Raw genomic sequence first — 13,739 nt, 5'->3', positions numbered from 1 at the left:
CGACCTGACACCATTAGACGTCTTTCTCTACGGCGCATTGAGAGACAGAGTGTATCAAGAACCTCCAACTACAGTAGAGGATATGCAACATCGTATTATTGCGGCGTGTGCGCCAATATCTGTAGAAACTCTACGATATTTGCAATACTATTTCGTTACCCGTCTGCAAACGTGGACTGCTGCAAACGGAGGGCGCTTCGAACATATGTCGACGTGACACAGTTTCATTGGCCAAGATGTGAGTGTATTTTGTATGCTGGATGTAATGCACAACAGTACGGTTTCTGTGGGCGACAGGACAGTAGTAAATGTGTTTAGCAAAGTGAATTCAAGTGTTTCATCTCTAATTGTAGCTCTAGTTGTCATTTCGCTAGAGTAAACATACATTTCAATTTGAAAACCGTAACTTTGCGTTGGACGTGTTACTTGCTTATTTTTATGCATTGTGCATACCTCTACATTGCGTGAGGCCCTGACACAGGCAGCGTGAGGGTCACGCTTGAGTCTCAGGGCGTGGGCTAGCTCTGCTCTTCATTTATTTCAGGCATCAACTTCGCTTCGCAATTTCTCAAGACATAACTGACGTATTGCGGTGCAACCAACGCCATTATTTTTGTGATTTTTCATGCTATTGTTTGCATACGAAGTAATAGGGGGTGTCCATTTAAAAATACACAAGTTTGTGTTGAAAATAGTATTTGTTTAAGTTTTAAAATTTCGCATAGTATTTGGTTTCCTTAGCCCGTGCCTTACGTTCATGCTGGTGAAAACCGTTTTTGAATATCTGTTGTTTTTCCAGAGATATTTGATGTGGCAGAGTTAGGTGAGCCACTCTGCATATTATATACGCATGCATATGCAATGTATATGTGCGTTTATTACAAAATATTTAGCCTATGTCCGTCCAAATGTTTATTAGAGTGTGGTGTAAGAATTTGAAGAACGGTGGTCAATAACTTGTTGGGAATTCTGCTAACAGCGTTTCCACTGAACTACAGTATTGTCTATTACCCTCTTTTCGCCCACTTATCAGCAATTTCTAATGGTGAGCAAGTAGAATCAGAAATGGTTCTCGGACGTACTGTCCGATTTTATTGTTGTATCTCCACCAAAACTCTCCAGGTATAGCAGATGGCGTAGGAACTCAGTATCATAAAACATGCGCACAAAACACAGGATCTGCGCTCTTAAATAATATATAGACTCTAAGATTCAACGACCATTGCGCCAGCCTCTCTGCATGCAACTAACGTATATCATATTTAAGAATGTTATAATAATTAAAAGATACAACTTTCTAAAGTAGCGTATGGTCTTCCTCGTGGTTCAACTTATCTCCATACTAAGTACTATCGGAATCGATTGAGCAGTAGAGTTGTGACTGAGTGAGTAACTTTCGCAGTTAATAATTGTGGTATTAGTATGAAAGTATTGACTAAACATGTTGAGAACTGAATAAGCATTGTATTGATTACGTTGAATCATATTACGTAGAACATATCAACCAACAAAAGTATTTTCACAAATATGATGAAGTTCAAAAGTGAAAGAGTAAATGGGTTCCCTGTGCAGAAAAGATAGCAAGCTCATGGTGTATGGAGAGTGTTGGAAGAATACAGTTCGTACTTGTGCGGGGTATGCAGCAAGATATCCCAGTAGTCCTCAATCATCTCAGCGCTTATCAACCTATTCAACGAGATACGTGAAAGCGGTAGGGTAACACCTAGACAACGTAACAGAAGGAAACAAGTGACGACAGAAGAGGGGAAATCAGTGTTCTTGATGCTACAGTTGATTCGCATGTTAGCTCCCGCGCAGTCTCTCGAGGAAGTGGCATGAGTCAGGCAAGTGTTCTAAGCATTTAACATAGATTCCATTCCTCTCACATCTCTCTCCATCAAGAGCTGCATCGAAACGATCTGTACACGGGCATTAAGACACGATACTCCTGATGTATCATGTATCTTGTTTAGTGATCAAGCCACATTTACCGATCATGGCCATGTAACCCGCCAAAACATGCACTGTTGATCTGTTGACAATCCCCGTTGGCTTCGTCAGGTGGAACGTCATCGTCCATGGAGTATAAACGTGTGGTATGGGATAGTGAACCATCAGCTCATGGGGCCGTTTTTCATAGACGCAACACTGAACGCCCACAAGTATCGCAGCCTCCTAACAGACTATCTTCCACGGTTACTAGATGACGTTCCTCTGCAGACTAGGTGGAACCTGTGCTACCAACATGGCTGTCCAGCCCATAGTGCACGAAGTACTACAGCTTGTCTTCACGCATTGTTTCCAAATCGCTGGGTTGGACGTGGAGGACCTGTACCTTGGCCAGCCCGTTCCCCGAATTTGACGCCTGTATGCATTTTTCTGCGAGGAAATCTGAAAGGCGCTGTCTACAAGGACATACCAACCACACTCAGTGATATGCAACGAAGTATTACTGCAGCGTGCTCGGACAGCTCCGATGAAATGCTAGCACGTGTGCAGCAGCAGTCGTTCCATACCAGACAGGAAGAGTGCATTGCCGCTGCCAGTGGTCATTTTGAACACCACGTGTGATGATCAGTTGTCTCGTTACTGGTCAGAAACCAAATAACCAGTGTATGCACTTGTGTTGTTTAAGTAATTCGGTGAAAAAATTTCGAGCTTTTTTGTAACAACGGTAAACGACGAGCAGTGCAGTAGTATAGATAATTCATTCTTTAAATCCTTCACTTTCCCTTGGACATAGCGTCTTTGCGGGCATTTTCATAGTTACGAATATAAATTCACTTTTCTTTTCCTTTCTATATCTCTTATCACATACATCTCTTTATCTGTTTGATCCATGAGACTGCCGTAGAATAGGCCATTTATTATTGTAATATTTGCAGAGCGACTAATGATATTATTTTGCACTGTAAAAATATTGCCGTTAAAGTTTCTTGTGGTTAAGGATTTCCCGTCTTGTTTACGTCTGGAGGATGGTGTGTGTGTGTGTGTGTGTGTGTGTGTGTGTGTGTGTGTGTTTGTGTGTGTGTTTTAAGACCTGAGAGCGAAATCGTCCAAAGCGGGAAGTGGCCGGCCAAATCATGAAACGGCCAGTGTCCGATCTTTTCCTTATTTCGGGATTTGGCCGGTTGTTTAGCGAAAGACATGGAACCATCGGCCAAAGTCGGAAGACAAAAACTGAGCCGATTTGAAGAGTCTGTATAATTTCAATCTTTATACAAGCTGTTGAGTTTATCAATCTCTGTTATTACTTAAACTACTATATGAATTTTTACGATATTTTAAATTGCACAACTGTTTCAATTCGATAAGTGAAACCTATATTATTTTTAGCCTTGTACAATCCATCACTTTATCACAGTTAGCCATGACTTATTACAAGGAGATAAACTTTTATGACATTTTGAATCGCACAACTGTTTATTTCTTCATTTTCAGCTATTTGTTGCTCATTTAGTAGTGAAGTTGCATCGCGTGTACCCTTGGCCGCCGGTCAATGATTTGTGAAGAAGAAATGGTTCTCAATGATTTTTATTCTGTAAACACGGATTCCAGCGTGTGCAGTTTCTCGTACAGAATTGAAAATTTACTTCTTGAATACAGTTCTTTAGAATACCATTCTCTGTTCTTAGCTTGGAGGAAACACAAGACAACTGCAAGAACGCTCATGGGATCACCACGACCCCTGTCAACATCTGGTATACGGTCGTGAACATTGTCTTCAACTTTTGCTGGTGGGGGTTTTGCATCCGAATTTTTAAACATTTTTACACCTTGTGTTTGCAAACTGACATGAGCTCCTGACCTTTTCCTGGTTTCGTGTTTATTTTGATATAGTCTACAAGTAATTCTCTCTCCATACTCTTCGTCCGCTTCGGAACTTCCACATATCCCACGGACATATTTGCCGCGGGATACTCAACAATGGGCTGCACTAAACTCTGTTTGACACATCACACAAAATATTTTCGCATTTTATTGGTAAGACAACTGGTCTGTAGATTGCGATAGTTCCATCGCCACGGCCGCAGCTTCGTTATGGGGGGATTTTTTCTGCATTTGCATCATCATCTAATTCTTGTTCACCGTTCTCAAAGGTCTTGATTTGTCACTATGTTATCCATAACCACTCTATACAGATCTGAGGTAAACAGACCCACTTTTCCTTTGGAACCAAACATGTCCTCATATGGCGATTGCTGACTGCCTGGATGAAGCGAATGGTTTTTCATGACTTGAATAAATCGGAGACACTCAGCCCAACGTGTTGATTGCTTCGTCTGCATCCGTGTCATTCTCATCTTCTGGACAGCCTTGTTGACGCGTCTGATATACCCTTGGCTTTGGCTGTGTCTAGGTTTTCCGTGTACCAGTTCGGTTCAGGCCACATGTTCTTTAGTTCATTTATAACTTGTTCGAAAATTTTCTCCCGTTACCTGACTGAAGCACACTTGGACCACCTGTAGTGGTGAATGTATCAACTAGCTGGTAAGCAACTTCTTCCGCTCTTTTTCTTTTCAGTGGTCGCATTAATATCAACCTGGGTTAATGATCCTGGTAATTGAGGATAAACTTGCACTCACCGTCAGGATTACTGTGTAGGTATATCAGATCTACCTGGCTCCGTGAGTTAAATTCTTTAAATATCAGAGTTTTTTAAACTAATGCTTTCTTGATATGTCAGTCGTAAAAAGGCTTTCGTAAGCGGAAATATAATATAATGACTTCTTTGGTGACATTTTTGTATTTAGTTTGTAGTTTTTCCATCCATCTGCGACGTCCATGTCCAATATTCAAGTGAGTGTCATGCAGTACGTCGAACTATTATTCTGCATTAACGTAGTACAAAATAACGCTATTGTCTCCTGTTACTGGCGCAGTAAGTTTTTCTTTCTCCTCAGAGTCAATAACGTCATATTTTCCTAGCCGAAGATAGTCAGCATTCTCTTTTCTCTGCCTTGCCTTGGCTCGTTTTACAGCCTCTGTAACAGAGCAATACCTATCTCTTGTGAAGATTCCGCTATTATTTGCTTTTCCTTTCAGCAGAGTATTCAAAATGTCCGAAGCCTGCTTTTCGTATCAAGTATTGGTTCCGCATTTGTATATATGCCAACTTTGCCTTGCTGATTACTCCTGTGTGAATTAGCCATGGGACAGCCTACGGGAAAATGATACGATTGAAATTTTGAAATGGACGTACCATTAAATGGGACAGGCCAAATAATTATATTCGGTTGCTGATTTACTACATTTATAGCGAAACATCAGGAAGCATATCAATATCACTCATAAAAACGCAGTAGAGGACCGGTCATCCGACTTTCGCTAATCCGACATTCCATTTAAATCGAACAGGTCGGCGGAAAAAACTGTAAGAAATCATCAAATTAATGTATTTTGTCAGTTTTAAAAGTAGTATTTGTCAATTTCCGCATCATTCGACTTTCTGCTCAACCGGATTGGTCACGGCCTGTTCAGGTCGAATAAATGGGGCTCTACTGTATGGTATAGTACACTGATGTGACAAAAGTCATGGGGTACCTCTAATATCCTGCCGGACCTCCTTTCGCCCGGAGTAGTGCAGCAACTCGACTTGACATGGAATTACGACGACGTTGGAAGTTCCCTGCAGAAATATTGAGCCAAGCTGTATCTATAGCGTCTGCGAAACCGTCGTCGGTGCTGGCCGTTGTACACGAATTGACGTCTCGATTATGTCCCATAAATGTTAATTGGGATTCATAACTGGCGATTTGGGTTGCCCAATCATTGCTCGAATTGTCCAGAATGGTCTTCAAACCAGTCATGAACAATTGTGGCCCGGTGACATGACATCATTGTTTGAGAATATGAAGTTCATAAATGGCTGCAAATGGTCTCCATATAGCCGAACATAACCATTTACAGTCAATGATATGTTCAGTTGGACCAGAGGACTTGGTCCATTCCATGTAAACACAGCCCACACCATTATGGAGCCACCACGATCTCGTGGAGTGCCTTGTTGACGACTAGGGTTCATGGCTTCGTGGGGTCTGCGCCACACTCAAACCCCACCATCAGCTCTCACTAACTGAAATCGGGACCCATCTGACGTGGCCACGGTTTTCTAATGGCCTAGGGTCCAACTGATATGGTCACGATCCCAGGAAAGGCGCTGCGGGCGATTTCGTGCTGTTAGCAAAGACAGTCACATCGGTCGTCCGCTGCCATAGCCCATCAACGCACTGTCCTGGCTAATACGTTCGTCGTACGCCCCATGTTGATTTCTAGGGTTGTTTCACGCATTGTTGCTTGTCTGTTAGCACTGACAGCTCTAAGCAAACGGCGCTGCTCTGGGTCGTTAAGTAAAGACCGTTGGCCACCGCGTTGTCCATGGTGAGACGTAATGACTGAAATTTGGTATTCTCAGCACACTCTTGCCACTGTGGATCTTGGAATATTGAACTTCGTAACCATTTCCTAAATGGAATGTCCCATGCGTCTAGCGCCAACTATCATTCCGCGTCCAGAGTCTGTTAATTCCCGTCGTGCGGCCATAATCAAGCCGGACGCCTTTTCGCACGAATCTCCCGAGCACAAATGACAGCTCCGACAATGCAGTGGCCTTTTATACCTTGTATGCGCGATACATCCTCTATGTGTAAACGTACATATCACTTCCCAGGACTTTCGTTATCTCAGTGTATAATATAAACTCCGGGAATCACCACAATACTCACAATGAAACCGATTTGTCTAAGTAAGAACAAGTCACATAGGAAACACAACTACCAGGAATTATCATAGTACTCGCAATGAAGTGGATTTGTCATAAAAGAGCAAATCGCAGTTTCAGAGGCGGGACCTTATCCGAAAAGCAGCAGCTACTATGTGCACGGCACACGTCACACTGAAAGCGGAAGAAGTGCTGCCGACCGCACATTGCTGTATCATCAGATCGAGCTTGGGCCAGAGGTTTCCAGCGAATGCACGAAATGGCCTGTCAAAGTGGCATACACAGTGTTACTTTTAAGTAATCGGACCATGTTCACACCTCTCGCCAAAGTGGGAAATGGCCGGCCAATTCGGGAGCTGGCCGCACTTCGGACTTTTGCCATGTAGGAACGCTTTTTAAGAAAGTTGAAAAAGAATGGTGTTGCCTAATTATTGTGGCCTCCTGGCGCTTAGTTGTACCGTGCTCATGAGAAACACATTCCACAGAACCTGCACAATCTTTGCACATAGTTAGAAGCAAAGCAAAAGCCTCAGCTCATCATAAAAAAAATGCAGCCAAATAGCTTGCACTTCACTCACACTGCATTTGCAATCATCAACGTAAAGCCAACAGATGCGATGTAGTTTTCATGTGAATACGAGACCACCACAAATTCACGCAAAGACGGCGTAAGTATCAGTAGGCATTTCTATTATTTTTTAAGTGCCTGTTGGATACGTTCTTATTCAAAAGTTAAATCATGACTGTTGCCATAAAAGGCAAACTATAAACTTTCAAAATAACGGAAATTACTGAAAAACTCGTAAATAGTGTAGATTCAAATTCACTTTTTACAAAAGATAGGAGAGATGTTTTACATCACTTTCAATTTACTCCGGCTGTTATGATGTAATATATTGATTATTTGGTGTCTTTATCTCTTGTGGCACCCATGTCAAACGAAACTAGCACAGTTCTTTACGAACGCAACATGTACCTCATTTATCGATATTTGAAAATCCATGCAGTGTTGCGTGCGAGCTGTAATGCCACCTTTTTGACTGAGCGTCAGAATACAAGGAGAAAAGTGTTACTAGTCCCAGTGGCTCTATTTGACTACGGCAGTATTTGGTTTGGTTCTGCATCTCAATGTGTGTTACACATACTGGACAAAATACACTTCAGAGTAACTAGGATGTGTCATAGTGCAGTGGATTCCACACCGAATAATAGCAGCCAAGCAGGAAGTTATTACCTGACAAATTTATCCTACTAAATGCCACAATTATTAATCATCTTCTACTTGAAACCGGAAAACTGACAATCAAATTACGTCGCAGGAGGGGATTCGAATACCCATCAGTAACAGAATAGGTATTACCTCACGGTATAAGCTTATCACTTAATCTACGAGATTGTCTTCCAGTTTTTTAATATGACTATGAAGCTAGCTTTCAGAAGCACCAAATAATATTGTCAAGACATTGTATTCAGCAACTTCTGCTGCAGTAATATCGTGGGTTGCATACATTCCAGATGACAATCATATTCAGAATGAGATTTTCACTCTGCAGCGAAGTGTGCGCTAATATGAAACTTCATGGCAGATTAAAACCGTGTGCCGGACCGAGACTCGAACTCGGGACCTTTGCCTTTCGCAGGCAAGTGCTCTACCGACTGAGCTACCCATGCACAACTCACGCCTACCCATGCACAACTCACGCCCTGTCCTCCCATCTTACCCGCGAAAGGCAAAGATCCCGAGTTCGAGTCTCGGTCCGGCACACAGTTTTAATCTGCCAGGAAGTTTCATATCAGCGCACACTCCGCTGCAGAGTGAAAATCTCATTCTGGAAACATTCCCCAGGCTGTGGCTAAGCCATATCTCCGCAATATCCTTTCTTTCAGGAGTGCTAGTTCTGCAAGGTTCGCAGGAGAGCTTCTGTAAAGTTTGGAAGGTAGGAGACGAGGTACTGGCAGAAGTAGGGCTGTGAGGACGGGACGTGAGTCATGCTTGGGTAGCTCAGTCAGTAGAGCACTTGCCCGTGAAAGCATAGGTCCCGAGTTCGAGTCTCGGTCCGGCACACAGTTTTAATCTGCCAGGAAGTTTTGACAATCATATTCTTATATACACTGATCGGCCAGAACATTATGACCACTGACATGCTATCGATATAAATCCCTCCAGGCGATAGCAGCGTCACCAGGCGAAGATTAACTGGAAGTCAAATACAGGCATGGTGCATGTAATATCAGTGAGCGTGCTGTCCGTGTGTAGAATGAGGAAGGCGTGTGAGCTATCTGAGTTTGGCTGACAGCAGATTATGATGGCCTGGAGGCTCGGCGCGAGTATTAGGGAATTGCACGACTTGTCAAGTGTTAGAGGAGTTCTGTGGTGACTGTCTTCTGCACGTGTGAAACCATGTCCAGACGTCATGGGGTGGGGCGGCCACCCCTCATTAAAGATGTCGGACGTCACAGGCTAGGCAGACTGATAAATCAGGACAGGCAGCCAGCTGGGACGGAACTAACATCAGACTTTAATGCTGGGTAGAGTGCAAGTGTGCCTGGACACACAGTACACGGAACACTCCTAACGATGAGCTTCTGCACCGACAGCCCGTGCATGTGCCTTCGGCAACTACGATTGACTAGAACACGTGACTGACGTCACTGGACTTTGGCGCAGGTGCAGAGTGTTGCATGGTCTGATGAATCCCGATACCTTCTTCACCATGCAGATGGGAGGGCACGAATCTGTCGTCTTCCAGGGGAACAGCTCCTTGAGACCTTTACTTTGGAACGGAGACAAGCTGGCGACGGATCCATCACGATCTGGGGAACATTCACGTGGGCATCCATTGGTCCAGTGGAGCTCGTGCGATGTGCTGTGATGATCAAGGAGTATCGTACACTGTTTGCAGACCACGTACCCCCCTTCATGACGATCATGTTTTCCAACGGCACTTCAGTGATATGAGCCATGAGGCAAGTGGTTGAGAGCGGTATTGTGTAGGAATGTACAAGGATATTGTATAGGTGTGGTGGGCAGTGGAATACCACTCTGGGAGGAGTGGGAAGGATAATGAGTAGGACATTCCTCATTTCAGGGCACAATGAGTGATAGTCAGAACCCTGGTGTAGAACGTAATTCAGTTGCTCCAGCCCTGTATTGTACTAAGTCACGATGGAATTCTCCTCTGTGGCCAAACAGTAGGGCTTTGGGAGGTGATGGGTGACTAGAAAGATAAATCAGAGGAAATTTGTTTTCATACAAGGTTGGGAGGGTAATTATCGTCTGCAAATGCCTCAGTGAGACCCTCTGTATATTTCGAGAGGGACTGCTTGTCACTGCAGATGCAGCAGCCTCAGGTGTCTAGGCTGTATGGGAGAGACTTCTTTGTATGGAATGGGTGGCAGCTGTCGAAGTGAAGGTATTGCTGGTGATTGGTAGGTTTGATACAGAGAGAGGTACTGATATAGCCATGATGAAATGAATGAAGTATGTAAAAACAAGATGAAATCTGAGGTAGTAGGCTGATAGTGAAAGGCAAAAACCAACTGAAGTAGACGTGTAAACACTATGAGATCAAAGAAATAAAAAAGTTACATTCACGTAAAGGAAGCATCACTGGCAATTGGAGAAGTTACTTAAAAGGTTATACCTTCTAAACCATAGTGATGAGTTGTTTGCTCGTATAAATGTCACCAGTTTGGTGGCTTATGAGATTTTTCTTGTGATTTTGCAAAACTTCCAAAGTTCAGAATAAGTTGACAATATTGCATTCAACAAGATCTTTCCATTTTTCCCACCATTTTTTCCACTGTTTTTCTCTTCATTTACAGAAATGTTTAAAATAATGGGTGGATAGGTGGTAATGTTTAAGTTTATACATATATTGTATTACTTGACAAAAAATTCAGTGTTACATCTTCTGTGCAAAAGAATATTTGTTTCTGACTGTTGTCATGTTAAAGGTGTTATGGTTTGAATAGAAACTATTTGTAATGTGTGACTTGATGTGTGTTTTTCAACTCCGTTTTCTTGTTTTAAAGGCATTTCTGGAACAAGTGAAAGAGAAAGGCAGTGAAGCCTCCAACATCATAGGGCAGTTTGGTGTGGGTTTCTATTCCTGCTTCATGGTAGCAGAGAAGGTGGAAGTCTACACATGCTCCTGTGAACCTGGCTCTCCTGGTTTGCGGTGGACATCTGATGGGTATGTTTCAGCGTGCATCACTTCACAGTATGCTAAACAATAGTTATTACAAAGAACAAAATTATGTGACACTGTATCACTTTCATCTGTGTGTCCTGTGCCCTGTGTGTGTGAGAGAGGAAGGGGGTGGGGGGGGGGTGGGGGGCGGGGGGGGAAAGAAATGGTTCAGAAAGCATTATTTGTTGCAGTTAGGGGGACAGCTTGTGAGTGCAATAATTTGAAGCCCTATGCTGAACCTAATTTTTGTGAATACTTGGACAGTATGTCTGATTTTAACGGAATATGTGTAATAAAGTAAAATAGAAGTTGTTTACCAAGTTTCTTTATAATATAAAAATTGTTCCTCAGCAAAAAAGTAAGTTAGTATAGTGTTTTCTGTGTGGTGTGTAAACTGCTGAAATGGAAAGTAGTAACTACCTCAGGAAAATTGTTGTGTGTGTGTGTGTGTGTGTATATGTGTGTGGGGGGGGGGGGGGGGAGAGAGAGAGAGAGAGAGAGAGAGAGAGAGAGAGAGAGAGAGAGGAGGAGGGGGCCGGGGGGGGGGGGGGGGGCAAGGTAACAAAAAAGAGTGGTAAAAAAATACATTTAAAGATACCGCTGTTACTTGCTATTTCTGTGAATAAGTGATAAGATTTTCAAAAGAACACATCAACAACATTTTCAAGTTTTTATTGTCTCAGCTGGAATGAGAGACTATTTAATTTGTGAAAGTATAAGCAACCATAAGGATAAATCGTGATTAGAGGGACATGAAAACAGCAACTAAGACCAGGAAGTTTCCAATTCCATGAATTAATGGCTTTGATTTTTGTGCTTTCTGTTAAATGAAGTGTGTATATTTTCTGGAGAAGGTCAAAGTCCAGTGGCATCATCATACTCATTGATCATAGCACGCTTTTTTTCTCTCTGTGTACAAGAGCTTTTTGGAAAATAGTTTCCATTTTCAAGTAGCCTGGGAAACATTGAGGAAAAGAGACATGCTGTACATGTACACCCAATAGGTCAGTGTGCTTAGAGCTGCCACAGTGTGAAAGCCCCACTGCATTAGATGCCTACAGTAGCTATTCAAAGTAAGCTGAGAAGTTCTTAATACTGATATTTCTTAACTTTTGCTTCAATGATGTGCACCTTTTCATGCACATCAAACAGTGGCTGGGCTCCCAACGTGTAGACTCCAACAATGAAGAGCTTCAAGATACTGTCACAGATGGGCTCCAATCGTATTATGCAGACTTTTATGGAGAGGGAATTTGTTAACTTGTTAAGAGAGATTTTCAGTACTTAAACCTGAGAGGTGATTATGTAATGAAGGAATGAAAAAGATGTAGTTTTAAGCTTTTGGTAATAAATTTGGTTTAACTATTCAAATTATTCACAGCCTAACAAAGATTACTTTATGAAAGGCCCTCATACATTTTAAATTTGTGTCCTCCCTGCTCAGTACTACCTCTTTACAGCTAGTGCAAACCCTCTTAGTAAATTATTTGTCTGTCCTAGTCAGTTACCTTATACCATTGACTTTTAACTAGTTATTTGGTTGGTACTGTGTAGTTATTGCTTGCTTCTCAAATGTGAAGACTGCAATTAAGATAAAGATGAGTGTCTCTCTGTAATAGACAAAGCATTGGGGGGGGGGGGGGGGCAGAAAGATTTGACCACATAGTTCTTTATCTGATGCAGACAGTTGTTTATCTACATTCACACTTTTCAAACTATGCCATGAGTACAGAATGAGACTACATTCTTAGTAGACAGTTTGTTTATGTGCTTGGTGTATTTTATTTCAGTCATCATACGCATTTCTATTTTGCAGATCAGGAACTTATGACATCCAAGAAGCAGAGGGTGTGCAGCAAGGAACTAAGATAATTATCCATTTAAAAACCGAATGTCGTGAGTTCAGTGATGAAGACACAGTTAACAGTAAGTTGATATAATATTGTCTCTGCAGAGTAAGGACTCACACACTGTTCACATATTTAAATGTTTTATTTGTATAAATTTCAGATATAATTAAAAAATACAGCAATTTTGTTGGAAGCCCAATTTATGTTAATGGAAAGAAAGCTAATACAATTCAGGTAAGTGTGTTTTTTGACTGTTCCTAAACGATTTAGTTGCATGTTACTTAATAGATGTTGCTCTGAATGTGTACCTGGTATCGTGATTGAATTGTTTTATGTTTGAAATTGTGAAGGCAATAGAAGAAGAAGAAGAAGAAGAAGAAGAAGAAGAAGAAGGAGAAGAAGTTACAAACGCTCTCTCCCTCCCTATCTCTCTCTCTCTCTCTCTCTCTCACTCTCTCTCTATCTATCTCCTCCTTACCCCCCCCTCCCTCTCTCTGTATCTTGTTCTGTTGTGGTTTGAAAATACAGGCATGATATGTAAAATCAAGAACCAAATCTTAAGTTTGTGGATAAAGGATTGAAGTCCAAGTCCTTCAACACATTTCTTGTGCTTTGGTGCAGCAAGAGACTTTGTCAGTACATCAGCCATCATATCTTATGTTCGCTGATATCCCAGTCTCAGTGGGTACTCTTGTAGAGCTTAGTGTATGAAATGATATTGTATGTGAATGGGCTTTGTCTTTGAGTGAAAAACTGGGTTATATGGTAACTTTCCTCCTGACTGGCTGTCACTGAACAAGGTGATGCATTGAGTTCCCTAAACCCAGCTCCTTCATGACTGTTGGCAGGTGAACTAATTCCTTTGCTGCTTCACACTAACTTTGGTCTGCTACATTTCCATTTTGTCATTGTGTTGATGCAGTTGCGTGTAGGCGGAATAACTCCGTCAAAGGCATAGATTAATTCATTGTCTGA

At 42.1% G+C, this 13,739-nt stretch overlaps 1 protein-coding gene across 1 annotated transcript in view; it reads left to right on the top strand.

The window, feature by feature from the left end:
• The window catches only part of LOC126412152 (heat shock protein 75 kDa, mitochondrial), a 383,507-nt gene that overhangs the window by 301,477 nt on the left and 68,291 nt on the right, over nt 1–13,739 (top strand). The window contains exons 6-8 of the mRNA XM_050081610.1: nt 10,757–10,917; nt 12,731–12,840; nt 12,925–12,998. Coding sequence (XP_049937567.1) covers nt 10,757–10,917; nt 12,731–12,840; nt 12,925–12,998 — 345 coding nt within the window. The remainder of the gene's footprint in view (nt 1–10,756; nt 10,918–12,730; nt 12,841–12,924; nt 12,999–13,739) is intronic.

Source organism: Schistocerca serialis, chromosome 7 (assembly GCF_023864345.2).
Source record: "Schistocerca serialis cubense isolate TAMUIC-IGC-003099 chromosome 7, iqSchSeri2.2, whole genome shotgun sequence".
Taxonomy (NCBI): Eukaryota; Metazoa; Arthropoda; class Insecta; order Orthoptera; family Acrididae; genus Schistocerca; species Schistocerca serialis.
The sequence above is the reverse complement of the archived record's forward strand: the minus strand, read 5'-3'. Positions and strand labels throughout refer to the sequence as shown.